At 51.5% G+C, this 19,115-nt stretch overlaps 1 protein-coding gene across 4 annotated transcripts in view; it reads right to left on the bottom strand.

Moving 5' to 3' along the window:
• Positions 1-19,115, bottom strand: part of BICRA (BRD4 interacting chromatin remodeling complex associated protein) — a 97,358-nt gene that overhangs the window by 27,493 nt on the left and 50,750 nt on the right. For 3 of the 4 annotated variants that reach the window (XM_071087300.1, XM_071087302.1, XM_071087303.1), the window contains exons 2-5: positions 5,900-6,001; positions 2,724-2,769; positions 2,578-2,620; positions 420-485 (exon numbers count right to left, since the gene is read on the bottom strand). In XM_071087300.1, coding sequence (XP_070943401.1) covers positions 420-485; positions 2,578-2,620; positions 2,724-2,764 — 150 coding nt within the window. In that variant the 5' untranslated portion in view covers positions 2,765-2,769; positions 5,900-6,001. Of the gene's footprint in view, positions 1-419; positions 486-2,577; positions 2,621-2,723; positions 2,770-5,899; positions 6,002-9,130; positions 9,292-19,115 lie in introns of all 4 variants that reach the window. The other variant, XM_071087301.1, reaches the window with a different exon arrangement.

Genomic DNA, 19,115 nt, shown 5'->3' with positions numbered 1-19,115 from the left:
CCTCCCCTAGGTCACACCCCGCCATGGCTGAGTTGGGCAGGACCCCAGGCCTCCCCCAGCCCTCTGCTCTCCAGAGAAGTACTCCTGTGAACCCCACAACCCACATCTGCTTCAGCTCCCCAGAACCACTCTGCACCAGCCGCCCCAGGGCCCCAAGGCCTCGGGGATCCTCACCTCTTCCCCGAGGGGCCTTGCAACGCACGGTCAGCCTTGCCCATGTTGGCCACCCTCAGGGCTCCCCAGCTCTGCTCCCTCCTGCACTGCCAGGGTGGTCCAGCCACCCTCAGAGGCCCACCCCTGCCCTCCTCCTGTCAACGGCCCTCAGGAGATGAGCCCAAGCCTCCCCTCTTGCCTTCACGGCCCCCCTCCCACTGGCGGCCCCAACAGCTCAGGCGAAGATTGGGAGCCACGGCACTTACCCCAGGACCTTCATAGAAGGCACTTTGGGCCTCCCCAGGATTATCCAGGAGGTCATCACTGTCAAGCTGCAACAAGACCCACCCCATCCAAGGTCAAAGGTCAGCAGGGCAGGCCCATGCTCTGGAGCAGAAACCAATTTAGGGTCACTCGGGACAAAAAGACAAGGGTTGGGATGGGAGAGGGCTGGGGGTATGGGAAACTCTGGCCTCCGAGAAGAGGCCCCAAAGGCAGGGGCTTGGGTGCCTGCCTAAAACCCAAGGCATCCCCAGCGCTGAGTCCCCGAGCCTGGCCTGCAAAACGATCCTGCTGTGACTGCCTTGAATTCCAGAATCCTGCCTCCACCACGCCTCTGCCCAAGCTGTGCCCTGCCATTGCCCCCAGTCTCTCCAGTAGCACAACCTTCAGCAGTGGTCATCTGTGGTCCAACAGCTCCTGTGCCTTCTCACTAAGTACTCTATTCCCAATGCAGCCTGAGTGCCTGACACGCCCACCATCTGGGCACCTGACAAGCCCTGCGGTGCCGTCTCTGGAAGGGCAGGGCCTTCTCAGATGCCTAGCACCATCCTTAGTGCCCAGAACAGGCCCTGGCATCCACGTATGTGCCCAGTGAATGTCTGGCTGTGGCTGGGGCTTCCCTAATTTCTTGTCCAGCTGGACATCTCTCCAGAACCCCAACTTGTACATCCACCAGCACCACCTGGACTTCCGGAATCTTCCCCAAATTTCCAACCTCAGAAAATGGCACCAGAATCCACTCAGTTGCCCAAGCCAAAATCCAGGAGCCATGGTGGACACTCTCTCCCCCTCAACATCGAGTCCACCAGCAAGTCCAGCTGATGCCACCTCCCAGAGAGATCCCAAATCCAGTGCCGCATGCCTCCCCCACTGCCTGCACCATGGCCCAGGCTGCCATCATCCCATTGCTCATGCCTCTGCTCTACAAATTATTTGATACCTCTTCTTTCAAGAGGTGGAGCTCAATTCTCCTCCCTCTGAGTGCTGGCCAGACTGACTGATTAGCTTCTAGTGAATACAGTGTGATGGGAGGAAGGCCGTGGGACTTTGGAGACTGCATCATTAAGGGCACTGCGGGTTCCTCCTGTGTTCTCTCTCGGATTACTCGTTCTGGGGGAAGCCAGCTGCCATGCTGTGAAGACACTCAAGCAGCACTGTGGAGAGGCCCCCGTGGTGAGGAGCTGAGGCCTCCTGCCAACAGCCATGGGAATAAGTCCTGGTGGAAGCACATCTGCCAGCCCCAGTCAAGCCTTCAGATGACTGCAGCCCCAGCCCACAGCTTGACTACAACCTCATGAGAGTCCCTGAGCCTGAACCACCCAGCTAAGCTGCTCCCAGATTCCTGACCCTCAGGCACTGCAAGAGCTCTAACAATTGTTGAAGGTACTGCATGCTGGCATAATCTGTTACACAGCCATAGATACTAATACAGTTGCTCAGAGCTCAACAGACTTCTACTTTTCCCCATTTGGTTCTGTTCTCTGGGCAGCAAATCAAATATGGCATTCTCCTGTTTAAGAGCCCATCATAGCTGCCTGTCACATTCAGAATAAAAATAACAACTCCTCTATTGGGCTTCCAGGCCTGCATAACCTGGTGGTTTTTACCTACTACAGTCTCACCTCCTACTAGTTTCCCCTTCAGCTTGGCCCCACCAGCCTGCTTTCTGTTCCTCAACCATGCCAAGCTCTCTCCCACCTTTGAACTTGCTGTTCCCCCTGCCAGAAGCACCGGCCCTGGCCACCTTGCTGTGATCCTTCAGGTCTCACCTTCAATGTCACCTTCAATGTGACCCTCTCTGACCACACTATCTAAAGGAGCCCCTGGGACTCATTTATTTTCTTTTAAACCTCTTTCATTGTGCAAATGACATTATTTTTTTTTTAATCATACTCTACATGGTACTTTTCACCATGACCTTTATTAGTGACTGGTTTCTTTGTTTACCAAGGAGGTGTCCATGGCAGGAGGACAGGGATTTACCATGAGTTTTGCTCATTGCCGTAACTCCAGTGCCTGGCGTTAGAAGCCACAAGGCAGATGGCTACTGCATCAAGGGGACGTGTCTCTCCCTGTCCCTCACTCCCAATTATACAGCCCCCCCCCAACATAAGGAATGCCTCTCCCTGCGCCCAAGCTTACCTTCTCAGATCCATGCAAGAAGTCATTGAGGGCCTGTGGATCACTGGAAGAGAAGAGGAAGAGAAGCTGAGGAGGTAAGGAGCTGGGGAGGGGAGGGAGGGGAGGGGGTGAGACAGAGGACAGGGGGTGGGGAGCCCGTTACTCACCAAATCACGTCTAGTAAGCATCTCCCATCCTCATCATCCATCGCCACTGGATGGGGTGGGGTCAGGAAGAGGGCGAGGGAGACAAGGTTAGATTTTGGCAGCTTGCCTGGCCCCCTCCCTTCAGGGGAACCCCCTGGAGGGGGTCAGAGTTTCTGTTCCCTTGAGTTCATGGGGATAGACGGGGACAAGGAATACCCCCAGGTGCCCTCCCAGCCAGAAACCCCTGACCAGGGACAGGGTCCTTTTCCTCCCGCTCCGACTCTCCCAGCACCTGATGATGATGATGATGATGATGGTATCAACCAAGACTAAGTGGGTCCTGACTGTGCCTCACACACACTAAGCTAATCCTCAGGATATCCCAGGAGGGGCCCCACGGCCCGTACTCTGCAGATGAGAACTGGAGGCACTGGGAGGGTCATCCTCCGTCTCCCAGCAAGCAGGCAGCAGAGCCAGGCCTGGAACCTAGGAAGCCTGGCTCCTGAGCCCTGCTCTTCACCACCCTGCTGTCTTGCCTCCCCAGACATGGGGCATGTGGTGGGGGTCTGTCCTACATATAAACAGGTGAAGGAGTGAGGGAGCCAGTGTAGACAACAAGAAGGGCTTTGTGGCTCAAGGCTCTGAGTGGCCCTTGAAGACGTCTGCAGTGTGTTCCCGAGGAAGGGGAGGGTGGTGGGGAAGCTGAGGCAGAAGCAAGGGAAAGGGGCTCATGAGGAGGGGAGTTCTGAGTCAGAGAAGCCACCGGGGTAAGGCCGAGCCCCATGGTCTGAATGATGAGGATGAGGATGGCTAACATTTGTCGAGCACTCGCTAGGTGCCAGGCACTGTCTGAGCACTTCAGCAATGTTAGCTTGTTCCACCCCCATAGGGAAGGGATCGTTATTCCCATCTGACTCCCATCTGACACCAGGGGAAGCAGGTATTCTCTGTATTTATTTACCCATCCACCCTCACATCCACCTAGCCTTCCCTCCCTTCAAACACCCCTCCAAATATTCCTCCAACCCTCCAAAACATCCCTCCCTTCCCTGCCTCCATCCATTCATCCACTTCTTTATCTTTCCAAACATCCCTCCGAACATCCAACCAGCCCTCAGAAACATTTAACTAGACAACTCTCCCTCCAAAGCTTCCTCCTTCCTCCCTCCAGCCATCAGTCTCTTCCTCCCTCCATCCTTCCATCTACCTACCCATCCCTCCATTCTTCCATCCATCTACCTACCCATCCTCCATCCTTCCATGCATCTACCTACCCATCCTCCATCCCTCCATCCATCCATCTACTCATCCCTCCATCCTTCCATCCATCTACCCATCCCTCCATCCTTCCATCCATCTACCCACCCATCCCTACATTCTTCCATCCACTTACCTATCCATCCCTCTATCCTTCCATGCATCTACCTACCCATCCCTCCATCCGTCCATCCATCTACCTACCCATCCCTCCATCCTTCCATCCATCTACCTACCCATCCTCCATCCTTCCATCCATCTACCTACCCATCCTCCATCCTTCCATCCATCCACCGACCCATCCCTCCCTCCTTCCATCCATCTACCTACCCATCCCTCCATCCTTCCATACATCTACTACCCATCCTCCATCCTTCCATCCATCTACCTACCCATCTCTCCATCCTTCCATCCACCTACTCATCCCTCCATCCTTCCACCCATCTACCCACCCATCCCTCCATCCTTCCACCCATCTACCTCCCCATCCCTACATCCTTCCATCCACCTACCTATCCATCCTTCTATCCTTCCATGCATCTACCTACCCATCCCTCCATCCTTCCATCCATCCACCTACCCATCCCTCCCTCCTTCCATCCATCTACCTACCCATCCCTCCATCCTTCCATCCATCTACCTACCCATCCTCCATCCTCCCATCCATCTACCTACCCATCTCTCCATCCTTCCATCCACCTACCCATCCCTCCATCCTTCCATCTACCCACCCACCCCTCCATCCTTCCATCCATCTACCCACCCATCCCTCCATCCTTCCACCCATCTACTTCCCCATCCCCTCATCCTCCATCCATCTACCTACCCATCCCTCCATCCTTCCACCATCTACCTACCCATCCCTCCATCCTTCCAAGCTTGCATCCAAACACCCCTCCTTCCCTTCTGTCAAATACCCACACAGACCCATCCTTCCAGTCACTCATCCCTTTGTCGCTTCCTGTACCCTCTGCCCCCCTCTCCTCCCAATGACACATACAATACACAATGGAAAAGAAGACCTGATCCCTGAATGGTGGGAATTTACAGCTCAGGACCGTGGAGTTCCCTTACCCTCTTTTTTCGTTGGGGTAGGGGGTCCCAAACCTCACTGATGACATGACAACTGCCATGGGTCACCATCCCCACCCAAAACCCTCACATATAAAATCTTACACGAACCCTCGGCTGGTGCACAGTCTCTCACCCTGACAGCATACTCTGAACTTCCCTAACGGGGGCCTCCCCAGTGCCACCCCCAAGTCGTCCATCCCCAGTGCTCAGTGACATAATGAAGAGCCCTGGCCAGGGACCTCCCACAGTAGGTTGGGGGGTATTTGCTGAATCATACTGTGAAAAATCTGACGACACATGCATGTTTCACACCAAAACATGCATGTGGGTAAGAAATGTGACACATACTTTTCCAGGGTTCACGGATCCCCCTCCCTGCAGCACAGACAGAGACACATGCATCCCCAGAGCCCCACATGCCAGTTACTCTCCTTCTCAGGGGTTGGCTGTGGGGACTGTCCCCAGGGCTCTTGCTGCCTTAGGAAGTGGTGAGGACGTGCTCTCACCTGCTCCATATCCCAGCCCCACCAGGCGTCCTCCCGCTGTGTCACCAGATCCATGACCTATGAGCCCCTTCCCTCCCCAACCCACTCATAGAAGGCACGCAAAGGCACGGTCTGCAAAGAATCTGGAGAAAAGTGGAAAGGGGCAGGGAGAAAGACTTTGCCTGCGCTAATGCAGAGGCAGGGTGATGGCCCAATGACCCAGGGGGCCCAGGTGGGAGAAGAAAGAGCCGGAGACACTGCTTAGCCAGGCTCTTCCAGGAAGGAATGCTCCTTCCTCATCCAGGGGCCAAGGTGGTGCTCGGGAGGTGGAATGAGAGACAGTTGCCCCTCCAGGAATAACAGAGATGCTTCGCTGGTTACCTGCGCTACAAACGAATCATGAAGGGAAGGAGGGGCGTGTCCACTCCAGGTCTACGCGGGGCCCCCAGCTGGGGACTTGGTAAGGGTCCTCTTGGGGGCCAGCTGTGGAGAAAATGAGAGACAGACAGTGAGTGAGAAAGTCAGTGAAAAGGAAAAAGACATGGTCACAGATGGACAGAGCTATAGGAGGTAGGTGGGAGAGGGATGGACAAAGGAGGGGGACGGAACAGAGATGGGAGGCTGAAAAGGTGACATTCAAGGGAAGTTTAAAAAGTTTAAAATCACACAAAATAGCTGGTGCAGTGGCTCACGCCTGTAAATCCAGCACTTGTGGAGGCTGAGGCAGGAGGATCACTGCAGCCCAGGAGTTCAAGACCAACCTGGCTAGGCAACACAGCGAGATCTTGTCTCCATAAAAAGAAATTTTTTTGGCTGGGCATGGTTGCTTGCCTGTAGTTCCAGTTACTCGAGAGGCTGAGGCAGGAGGATTGCTTGAGCCCAGGAGGTCAAGGATGCTGCGAGCTAGGATAGTGGCACTACACTCCAGCCTGGGTGACAGTGAGACCCTCTCTCAAAAATAAAAAAATCTGGTGGGCGCAGTGGCTCACCCCTGTAATCCCAGCACTTTGGGAGGCCGAGACAGGCGGATCACAAGGTCAGGAGATCGAGACCACCCTGGGTAACACGGTGAAACCCCGTCTCTACTAAAAATACAAAAAAGTGGCCAGGCGAGGTAGCGGGCGCCTGTAGTCCCAGCTACTTGGGAGGCTGAGGCAGGAGGATGGCATGAACCCGGGAGGCGGAGCTTGCAGTGAGCCGAGACTGCACCACTGTACTCCAGCCTAGGTGACAGAGCGAGACTCCATCTCAAAAATAAAAATAAAATAAAATAAAAATAAAAAAATTAAATCGAACAAAACCACACTATACATACTATTATCCCGTATATATACTACATATGTGTGGCACATACACTATAGCACATAACATTATACTGTGTCATTTACTGGTACTTCAGTCTAACAAAATACAGCCAATTCTTGCTATTTGCAGTGGTGAGGTTCTAGAAAGTCACCGTGAACACTGAGCCGCTGCTCCTGGGGAAAATACAAGGCTAGGTTCCTGCCAGGCTCTGGCCACAATATTTTCGCCCATCAATCAATACATCACCTTGACTTATATGCGTTTCTGTCTGAAGACATCTTATTTAATCTATATTGTTGATTCATTCACATTGAACTCACGGCCAACAGGACTATAACTCCTACCTGAAGGAAGCTTCTCTAACACAGGTATTTTCTCCAGAAGGCACATCACAGCCTCACTGCCCTTAGGAACACTAGATTTCTACACCCTGCTTGGAGCCATTTTATTTTATTTATTTGTAGTTTTTGTGAGTCTTGCTCTGTCACCCAGGCTGGAGTGCAGTGATGCAGTCTTGGCTCACTGCAACCTCCGTCTCCTGGGTGCAAGTGATTCTCCCGCCTCAGCCTTCCGAGTAGCTGGGATACAGGCGTGTGCCACTGCACCCGGCTAAGTAGAGACAGGGTTTCACCATATTGGCCAGGCTGGTCTCCAACTCCTGACTTGAAATGATCCACCCACCTCAGCCTCCCAAAGTGTTGGGATTACAGGAGTGAGCCACCGCATCTGGCCTAGGAGCCATTTTAAACAGAGAAATCACCAATAAGAAGCACAAAGACAGTCGGGCGCAGTGGCTTATGCCTGTAGCCTGGCACTTTGGGATGCTGAGGTGGGCAAATCACTTGAGGCCAGGAGTTCGAGACCAGCCTGGCCAACATGGCAAAACCCTTTAGTCTCTACTAAAAATAGAAAAAATTAGCCAGGCGTGGTGGCGAGTGCCTGTAGTCGCGCCTACTCAGGGGACCGAGGCACGAAAATCACTTGAACACAGGAGGCGGAGCTGCTTGCAGTGAGCCGAGATCGCACCACTTGCACTCCAGCCTGGGTGACACAGCGAGACTCCATCTCAAAAAAAAAAAAAAAAAAGACTCACAAAGATATGAAAAATGTGGCACTAAATCGATTGCAAAAAGGACACTGCTCTGCAATCTGAGCTGAAACAAGACATCAGAGTGCTGCTTGGCCCGACCTCAGCTGGGAACCTGCATGTCAGGCAGCTCAATTTTTCTGGCCACTCTACCCACTTCTGCAAATGACCAGCACCGTTTTGGGGTTACCTATTTTCGCAAGTAGGTGAATTCACAAATACGGGATCTGTGAAGGATGAGGACTGACTGTGACAATAAAACAACCACTGATTGCGGGCCTGCTATGTGCTGGGTGCTGGTTTAGGTACCCCGCACGTACAACTCATTCGCCTTCCCTAAATCCCCAGAGGCAGGTGCTTCTGTGATCCCTACACAGTAGATGAGGAAATAGGCTCAGAGAGGTTAGTCATCTGGCTGAGATCCTGTAGCTGGTAAGGGGTCAGGTTGGGATTTTTTTTTTTTTTTTTTTTTTTAATGACTCTTGTTGCCCATACTGGAGTGCAATGATGCGATCTTGGCTCACTGCAACCTCTGCTTCCCGGGTTCAAGTGATTCTCCTACCTCAGCCTCCCGAGTAGCTGGGATTACAGGCATGCACCACCATGCCCAGCTAATTTTTTATATTTTTAGTAGAGACAGTTTCACTATGTCAGCCAGGCTGGTCTGAACTCCTGACCTCAGGTGATTTGCCCCCCTTGGCCTCCCAAAGTGCTGGGATTACAGGTGTGAGCTACTGCGCCCTGCCCAGGCTGGGATTTGAGCCCAGGCAGGCTCACTGCAGAGGCCTCGCCCTTAACCACTACCCCACAGGCGACCATCTCCTGCTACTTCTCTCGTAGGATCTGAAACAAATACAGCAGAATGTTCAGGCACTATTGCGGGGCTGGGTGACGGGGGTATGCGTCTCTGTTATCATTTTATGAATGCCTGGGATCCTTCAGATTGGAAAAGGAGATAAAGGGACTGGCATGGAAGAGGGAGGAAGGGACAGGAGTGGCAAGTGGCTTTCTCTCTTCCTCTCAGGTCCTGATCCCAGAAAGATCTAGAAAGCAGATGTCGCAAGACGCTGGAACACAGGATTCTTTTCCTCTGGAATGCGGGTGCCCTGCTCCTGGCCTGGAGGTGTGCATGAGCTCCCAAGACGAAGGGTTCACGTCTGTTCGTGCCTCCTCCCTGGCTCTGGTAGGTGTGGCCCAAGCTCTGTGCACGACCTACCTACCAGCAGAATTAGAGACCGGAGCGGGTGCAGCTCCCGCGGGGCTTCTGCAAACCAGTCCCGAGGCTGAATTTCGAAGTGGAGGCCAGAGAGCTCTCTCTGCGGATTTTCTATTTGTGTGCTTTCATTCCAATGACAACATTAAAGACGTGAACGGGAATGTCCTGGGGAGAGGGACACGTTCCGTGTTGTGACCAAGCTGTGGTTATGTGAGTGTTCAGAATTTAACAGCTCGGGTTTCTGTGTTTCAACACAGGAAAATTTCACTTGAAAAAATGAAAAAGGAGGGAGGCGTGGGTAGCTCACACCTGTAATCCTCCCTAGCCGAGGCAGGGAGGCTGAGGCAGGAGGATGGCTTAAGCTCAGGAGCTGGAGAACCAGCCTGGGCAACACAGCAAGACCTCATCTCTACCAAAAAATTTAAAATTGGCCGGGGGTGGTGGTGGGCCCCTGTGGTCCAAGCTACTCGGGAGGCTGAGGTGGGAGAATCACTTGAGCTAGAGAGGCCGAGGCTGTGGTGAACCAAGATCGCACCACTGCTCTCCGGCCTGGGCGACAGTGAGACTCCATCTCAAAAAGAAAAGAAGGCCGGGCGTGGTGGCTCACACCCGTAATGCCAGCACTTTGGGAGGCCGGGGTGGGCAGGTCAACTGAGGTCAGGAGTTCAAGACCAGCCTGGTCAACATGGTGAAACCTCGTCTCTACTAAAGTACAAAACTTAGCTGGGCGTGGTGGCACACACCTGTAATCCCAGCTACTCAGCAGGCTGAGGCAGAAGAATTGCTTGAACCCAGGAGGCGGAGGCTGCAGTGAGCTGAGATTGCACCACTGCACCCCAGCCTGGATGACAGAGCTCCAAAAAAAAAAAAAAAAAAAAAGAAATTGGGCGAGGGGCTGGGGTTGCTGCCTGCGCATGCTCACAGCAGGAATCAAGTGCATCTTGACCAATTCTGAGGCTCCCATCCCTGGGCTGCCACTTCCCATTCCCAGCCGTGTACCCTAAGACAAGTTATTCATCCTCTCTGTGCCTTAGTTTCCCCATCTGGAAAATGGGGGAGGATAACACTATGTCCTCCATGGGACTGTTACATAGGAACATCTGTAATCCATGTCCTAAAGCACTCTGTAGGCGGTGTGCACGCTAGTCGTGATCATTTTAACTGCCACTGTTGATGCTATCTAGTGGGGTGACTCCCAGAGATTTTGAGCCACAGCCCAGTGAGGCTGGACAGAAGTCCCTGGCCCCACTTTGGTGCTGTTTGCCACACGTGGCCTATGTGTGTATTTGGAACGGTTAATAGATCCCCTGCTTCAGCCAGGTACCGGGGTTCTTTGAATCCTTCCAAACACCTGGTATTACCCCCATTTTGCAGATGAGATAAACGCAGTGGAAAAGAGCGGTTTTGGGGGTGCTGCGGCACCTGCACTGTGTGCACCCACACCAGGCCAGCTAGGTGTCTTGTTGCTCTCAACCCAGCAAGCAGAGGAAGCCTTTCAAGACACACATGAAGATTAAAAACACAAAAAAATCAGCCAGACATGGTGTTGCACACCTGTAATCCCAGCTACTCAGGAGACTGAGGCAGAAGAATTGCTTGAACCCAGGAGTTCTAGGCTGCAGTGAGCCGTGATCATGCCACTGTACTCCAGCCTGGGCAACAGAGCGAGACCCGTATCAAAAAATAAATAAATAAAACTAAAATTTTAACATCAAATATCATACATCTGTCTGATGGTTTGGTTGTTTACTGTGTGTCTCCTCTACCAAAATGTCCCCCAGGACAGGAACCTTTGCTTGTTTTGTCCCCTGCAAGATCCCTGGGACTGGCATGGTATGTGGCATACAGTAGGAGCTCAACAAATATCTGTGGGATGAATGAACGAATGTGCAGAGGAAATTAAACAAATGCTTTCATTTGTTCAAGAGGCAACCTGCTGAAATGTACATTTAGTAGGCACCTACTGTGTGTCTGGTGGGGGGTTGCTAAGGACAGCAAAAGGGCAGAAGCAGACCCCATTCTGGCTTGGGGAGCATGGCCGGTGGTTCTCAGCTGGGGGGGCGCTGGAGACCCCTCTCCTACCCCCACAATCAGAAACTTTTGAAGCAGTGACTGAGGTTGCGGGGTGGGGTTGGGGGATGGGGGGCAGAAGCTTTGGGAGCCATCACATAGTTCCCCTGAGTCCCAGAACAGGGCGGACATGTGGACGGAACTACAGCCAACCCACCGGGCATACACATGCGCGAGAAGCCAGCCTCTGCCACCAGGAGCCATTGCAACCCAGGCTCACTCGTCACTGTGGCATCACGCAGCTGAAGCTGCCCGGCATACCCCGAAGAGCCTGCACGGCCTGAGCGCTTCTGGGTACCAGCCCCTGCGCTCACTCCGCATCCACCGATCCCTCCCCATCCCCACGGAAGCACTGCTGACGCACATCTTACGGGAAAAGGAGACTCGGAGGTGGTCGGGACACTTGCCCCAGGTCGTACCATGGCACCAGAATTTGAACTCAGACCCTGTGATTCTGAAGACCTCACTCCTCACCACCACGCTATAAAAAGCAGGAAAGGCCGGGCCTGAAAACCACAACCAGCTCCAGAGAACAGCCGTGACGCAACAATGACACAGTGTCCTTCCAGAAAATTGTGTGAATTTCTCCTCCACTTGTAATGCAATCGGAGTTTTGCGCTGTCATCAGGAGCTGTGCAGAAGCCAGGCTGCTAGCAGGATACGGAATTAAAAGGGCCGGCTAAGCTCCACAAACAGGCGGATTTTAATTTCCCAATACAAACTGGAGTAACCCTTAGGTTGCTTGCCAGTAATAAAAAGTCTCCAGAACGGTATCAGGAAGTGCAGATGATGTGGCAAAGTCTATCCGTTGCTTTTTAAAACACCATTTCCCCACCTCTCCTCCTCTGCTCACAGAAGCCTGACTCTGTGCAGGCTAACACTTGCCAACGCTAAGATGTCAACAAAGACTGTTCTAGGCCAGTCTCTCAAACTCTGGGTCACGCCTTTGAAGGTTGTGAAATCAAATTAGCAGGTTGTGACCAGGAACTGCTTTAAATAATTAAACAGCATGGAAAAGAATGGAATGGAATGGAAAGGAATAGAAGATATTAACGTGTACTATACATGGTAAGAGTGAGCATTTGAGAAATTGGTTTTAATAATATGTGTGTGTGTGTGTGTGTGTGTGTGTACACTGCGACACACAGAAACATATTTTGGACTGTCAGTTGTGGTCAAAATAGCCTTAAAATAATCGAACTAAGCCAGAGGCACTCCCACCTCCTTTATCAGACACTCACTTTCCCAGCCTGTCTTTCACTTAGAGTAAACACGGCGCTGCAAATAGTAAAAACCGAAGTGCACAGACAGGTTCTGCTCAGTGAGACTTTCAGGGAAGATTCAGGGAAAGTTTTTCTTCCAGAATACAAAGACAGAGTTTTTCCAGAAAGACAGTCTTTTGCTCCTGCTTCCAGTTTTGAATACAGTTGAGATAACTAGAGCTGTGGCAGCCATTCTGCAACCATGAGGCGACAAACCTGAGGCGGAAAAGCCCACCAGCAGAGGATGGTTGATGGGAGCTGACAAAAAGACCGTGTTCCTTTTTTTCTTTTGAGACGGAGTCTCGCTCCGTCGCCCAGGCTGGAGTGCAGTGGCGCGATTTTGGCTCACTGCAACCTCCGCCTCCCAGGTTCAGGTGACTCTCCTGCCTCAGCCTCCTGCGTAGCTGGGATTAGAGGCGTCCACCACCACGCCCGGCTACTTTTTGTATTTTTAGTAGAGACGAGGTTCACCACGTTAGCTAGGCTGGTCTCAAACTCCTGACCTCTAGTGATCCGCCCACCTCGGCCTCCCAAAGTACTGGGATTTCAGGCGTGAGCCACCGCACCCGGCCTGACTGTATTAATAACTTTTCATGGGCTGCCCGCCTCCAAACTTGTTAATCCTTATGGTTTAAGCCATTATTTGGTTTCCCATTATTTGCAGACAAATACAACCTGATGCAAAAGAGCTTCCATTTCTGGATTATCTTTGCAGCCCACGGCAAGGCCTCTTACACGGGTCAAGGGCTGCTCTTTGTGTTTCACTGATTAAGAAGAAAGGCCGCTACTCGGGAGGCTGAGGCAGGAGAATGGCATAAACCCGGGAGGCGGAGCTTGCAGTGAGCCGAGATCCGGCCACTGCACTCCAGCCTGGGTGACGGAGCGAGACTCCGTCTCAAAAAAAAAAAAAAGAAGAGAGGTCAAACGAAATAGGAGAGGGCTGGTGGAAAGGGGATCTGAAACAAAGGCCACTATGGTTGATCGCAAAGTGGCCAGAAATTCTCCTCCCTTGCCCCACACTCTTTGTAGCTCCTCCTATTAAGAAGTGGGGTCTATGACTTCAACCCTTGACCCTGGGCTGGCTTCTTGACTTGCTCTGGCCAACAGCATGTGGTGGAAGTGATGGTGTGTGATTCTTTTTTCAGATGGAGTCTTGCTTTGTCGCTCAGGCTGGAGTGCAGTGGCACAATCTCAGCTCACTGCAACCTCCACCTCCTGCGTTCAAGCGATTCTCCTGCCTCAGCCTCCTGATTAGCTGGGATTACAGGCACCCGCCACCACACCCACCTAATTTTTGTATTTTTAGTAGAGACGGGGTTTCACCATGTTGGTCAGGCTGGTCTCGAACTCCTGACCTCGTTATCCACCCGCCTTGGCCTCCCAAAGTGCTGGGATTACAGGCATGAGCCACCGCGCCTGGCCGACAGTGTGTGATTCTGAGCCTGGCACACTTCCACTCTTTGCCCAGCTGCCAGGTGAAGAAGCCCAGGCTGGCCTGCAAGAGGATGAGAGCCACGTGCCCATCACCCCATCACCCCAGCCAACAGCCAGCCAAGCCCTAGACGCAGAGTCACCAGCTGTCCGACAGCTGACTACAGACACCCAGCCCAGGCCAGAAGCACTTAGCTACACCCAGTCCAAATTCTAACCGTTGGGATCATGGTTTTCCTTTCTCTGTTTATTATTGTTTTGATTTTCTAAGACAGGGTTTCGGTCTGTTGCCCAGGATGGACTGCAGTGGTGCGATCACAGCTCACTGCAGCCTTGACTTCCTGGGCTCCAGGGATCCTCCCACCTTAGCTTCCTGAAGAGCTGGGACTGCAGGCGCACGCCACCACACCTGGTTAATTTTTTGTAGAAAAATTAACTATGCAGCCCGGGCAGGTCTCAAATGCCTGGGCTCAAGTGATCCTCCCATTCTGACCTCCCAAAGTGCTGGGATTACGGACATGAGTCACTGTGCCTGGCCAGGGCTGTGCGTTATATAGTGACAGCTCACTGATACAGCTCTCTCTGGGGACTAGGAACCAAGTTTGACCCCACACCTGACTCATCCAAGTTTTATCCCTCCCACCTCCCAAATCTCTCCAATCAGCACCTTCCTGTCTATGACCACTATTCTGGCCCAAATCTAGGCCCTACCGTTTCTTCATCACCCAGCCTGGGTTCACATTTGGCTTATTCACATCTGGCTGCTCCTGCCATTAAAATACTCAAAAGCTTCCCTACCGATTAGTAAATAAATGTTGCCCAAGCAGCCTCGGCTCCTCCTATATGCCTTCCCTGCGCTGGACACCGAGATGGCATGTCCAAACGACCATAGGAAGCCCTCCTCCCAGGCCCGGCTCCCTCTGGCCTCTGCCCCTCCCCGCCAACCCCCTTCCTCACTGGCCACCGGCTGGACCTGCCCAAACTATAAGTCCAACCTCTGCCTGGGCCACGTGGCTACGAGCCCTGGTGTTTGGGAGTCTGGGTGTTTGACTGGGTCAGATTCTGTCCCATGAGCCCTTGGCTATGGCCACCTCCGACTTCATCATCTTCGTCACCCCCGCCAAGTTTGCTGAGTGCCTACTAAATGCTTCATCTTACTTCATTTCATTCTCACAGCAACCCCATAAAGCAGATGCCATTATCCTCATGCCCATTACACAGATGAGGAGACTGAGGCCAGAGGGTTGGGTACTTGTCCAAGGTCACCCAAGAGTGAGAACTTGAACCCAGCTGAGACTCCTAAGCCCATGGGAACTACATGATGGGTGCCAGCCTGGCCATCTCCCCCTCCCCCCCAGTAGCAGGGGTGTACTGTGACAGGTTCCCCACCTCCTCCAGTTGCCCAGGCCAGGTCCTCTACCCCTTTCGTTGTCCTGAAATGCCTCGAACGAGTCATTCCCGTGCACCTTGGTCAGACAGACAACTGAGGTGATGCGTTCACCTGGTACATGGACTTCACATGCTATGACGCCAAGAAGTTAAGCTCTTAGGATGTATGTCCAAGGTGTTTGTAGTGAGTTGAATGGTGGCCCCCACCACAAAAAATACGTTAACATCCTAGAACCTGCGGATGTGGCCATCCTTATTTGGAAAAAAGGGTCTTCGTAGATACAATTAGATTAACAATTTTGAGATGAGACTGTCCTGGATTATCTAGGTAGGCTCAAAATCCCATGATAAATGTCCTCTTAACAGCAAAGGAGACGTCACAGAAGAGCAGAAGGCCATGTGAAGAAGGAGGCAAAGCTTAGTGTCACATGGCTACCAGCCAAGGACCACCTAGAGCTCCAGGAGCTGGACCAGGCGAAGAAGGCTCTAGGCTCCTCCCTAGAGCCTCCCAAGGGAGCACAGCTCTGACCACCCCAGTGGCCCTGCTGATACCCTGATTTTGGACTTAGGGCCTCTGGAACTATACGAGAATAGCTTTCGGTTTTAAGATCCTGCATCTGTAGTATTTGCTACGGCAACAATGGGAAACTAATGTACATGTAAGTTTCTAAGACAGAGAGGCATATATTATGTACTGAGTATAGAACATATATATGTAGCCTGGGCAAAACAATGAGACCCCATCTCTACAAAAAATTTTACAAATTAGCCAGGTGTGCTAGTGTGCACCTTTGGTCCCAGCTACTTGGGTAGCTGAGGTGTGAGGATTGCTTGAGCCTGGGAGGTTGAGGCTGCAGGGAGCCATGATCATGCCACTGCATTACAGCCTGGGTGAGAGAAGGAGACCCTGTCTCAAAAAAGAAAAAGAAAAGAAAAAAAAAAAAAGAAAAGAGAAGAAAACGTGTGTGTGTGTGTGTGTGTGTGTGTTTGTATGCACCACCATGTACAGCTGCACAGGTTGTTCACTGCACAAAGGGATCCAAAGGGGCAAGTGGGGCATCAAGTCCAGTCCAGGTTCTGCTCACACCTATGAGCCCCAGACAAGGGTAGCATCCACATGGAGAAAGGAGTCCCCTTTCCCATTTCATACAAACGACACACCACAGAGTCATGCCCTCTCGGACAAGCACCGTTTTCAATTGCATGCAAAAGCCCTGTAAGAGCTGGCTGGGCCCTGGATATGTAGCTTCTTGCATGATGTGTCTATTTCAAAGCTAGAAAAGGAAAACGGGAAAAAAATGTTGATTCTTCACCCACCTCCACCCCTGTTGGGAAAGACAGAGAAAAAGCAATTTGAAGAGCAATTAAAATCTATACCATCTTTATTTTTAGTGACCTTTAGAGCTCTAAAATCATTGAATTAGTTTAAACAAATAAAGTGGGCTCCATGAAGCTTAGATTGCTCATAAAGCGACTGATGTCTAGCTCCTAAAAGCCTATTTTATACAGGTAGTTACAAACTAGAAACGTTTTGTGCGTCTTCTCTTTTCCCTTTTTACATTTGACGCTGTTCTAAATACAGCTATAAAGCTGCAGCCTTGCCAAGAAAACCAGGTATCTCAAAAGGGTTTGGATTTTTCTCAATGCTGGCTCATGAGAAACAGGAAAAACCCTGGGAGAGGGTGAAGCACAGGCATTCGGGGTGGGTGACGGGAATACATAAGAAATGATTATGTTCACCGGACACAGGTCATCAGGCAATGAAGCAGGCTTCGCATTCAGGGAAAAAAATGCAGCTAAGAGAAGCAAAGGGGAAACAAACATTCCCCAAGACGTGCACATGGGTTTGTAGACCACTGGTTCCTAATATAAATCTGGGAATCTGGGAATCGGCAGGTCCCGGTGTGGCCTGAGACTCTGCATTTCTAACGAGTTCTCAGGTGATGCTGATACTGCTGGCACAGACCACACTCTGTGAATCACTGTTCTAGAAGCTGCTTCTTCTTTTTTTATTTTTTTATTTTTTGAGACGAAGTCTTATTCTGTCACCCAGGCTGGAGTGCAGTGGCATGATTTCAGCTCACTGCAAACTCTGCCTCCCGGGCTCAAGCGATCCTCCCGCCTCAGCCTCCCAAGTAACTGGGATTACAGGCACCCGCCACCACGCCTGGCGAACTCCTGACCTCAAGTGATCTGCCCGTCTCAGCCTCCCCCAAAGTGTTGGGATTGCAGGCATGAACCACCATGCCCGGCCTAGAAGCTTCTGTCTCTTCAGTTTTCCTTCCAGGGTTCTTGTTCTTGTATCAAACACAAGCCACCAGCTCCTGGTCAAGGTCCAGGCCCCTGACCAAGTAGTCCCACCAAGTCTTCTCTGAGGCTCGGGAGGGCTAATTTAGAAGTTGCCCAGGATCTGGTAAACACTTCCAACCCCAACATCCTAGTCAACAGAGGACGGACCATAGTGAGTGAAGACCCCGGCTCCTTGGCCAGAAACATTCTTCCTCGGACTCCCTTGAGGCTCAGAATGGATATGGGAAAGTTTTCACATTTGGCTAAAAAGGCAGAATCTTGTCTTGGGAAGACTGTTTGCTCCTGCTCCTTCTTTTTGCTTGAAAGACTGCTATGAATACAATGACAATGACCCGTGCCGCAGCAGCCATTATGCATTCCTGAGGGGAAGGTCAAGAGAATCAGAGGTTCCCTAGCAAACAGACTCAGGGGAAAAAAAAAAAGAGAGAAAGTATCAGAGGGACACTGACCTACTGGCCTGACAATCCTCAGCTGCCAAACATCCCTGGAATGACCTTCTCCTAGACATCTTGTCCCAGAAGAGAATTAAAGCCTGGCTTAAGTAAAGTTAAACATATACCAACTCTGTGACCCAACAAATGTCATGCCAAGGTATTTACTCAAGGGAGGTGAAAAGTATGTCCACAAAAGCACCTGTACAAAACTTTTCACAGCAGCCTTATTCAAAAAAGCCCCTAAATGTAAACAGCACAGACAGTCATCAACAGGTAAATGGATACATTGTTACATCCACACCACAGAATACAGCTTGGCAGTAAAAGGGAATGAAGGACTTCTACACGCAACAATACAAATGAGTCTTAAATGGATCATGCTGGGCAAAGGAAGTGTGAGTCCATTTGTGTAAAGATCTAGAACATCGGCCCAGTACGGTGGCTCACGCCTGTAATCCCAGCACTTTGGGAGGCCAAGGCAGGTGGATCACTAGGTCGGGAGATCAAGACCATCCTGGCTAACATGGTGAAACCCCGTCTCTACTAAAAACACAAAAAATTAGCCGGGCGTGGTGGTGGGTGCCTGTAGTCCCAGCTACTAGGAAGGCTGAGGCAGGAGAATCTCTTGAACCCGGGAGGCAGAGTTTGCAGTGAGCCGAGATCGCCTCTCTGCACTCCAGCTTGGGCAACAGAGCAAGACTCCGTCTAAAAAAAAAAAAAAAAAAATCTAGAACACCTGGAACTGATTTATAGTGGGGGGGGAAAAATCCGACATGTGGCCACTTCAAGGGAGGGATGCAGGAACGTCTGGGAAAGGCTATGAGGGAGCCTTCTCAGATGATAGACGTGTTCTCTAGCTAGAGCTGAGTGATGCTCATACAGGTAGTATTTGTCAAAACTCATCAAGCTGTGCACTTAAGATCTGTGCATTTTACTGCACATAAATCAGATCCCAGTAAAGCACCACTAGCATGTAGAAAAAAATTCCCTGTGCAATTGGTGGTTATTCCAGGTGGCTGTGTTCTATATTACAGAATCTGTAAAGTGACTGTGAACACTGGATTAGCAAGTACTTAGACATTAGCCATGTCTC

This window comes from Macaca nemestrina, chromosome 20, assembly GCF_043159975.1.
Source record: "Macaca nemestrina isolate mMacNem1 chromosome 20, mMacNem.hap1, whole genome shotgun sequence".
In the NCBI taxonomy this organism is placed as follows: domain Eukaryota; kingdom Metazoa; phylum Chordata; class Mammalia; order Primates; family Cercopithecidae; genus Macaca; species Macaca nemestrina.
The sequence above is the reverse complement of the archived record's forward strand: the minus strand, read 5'-3'. Positions and strand labels throughout refer to the sequence as shown.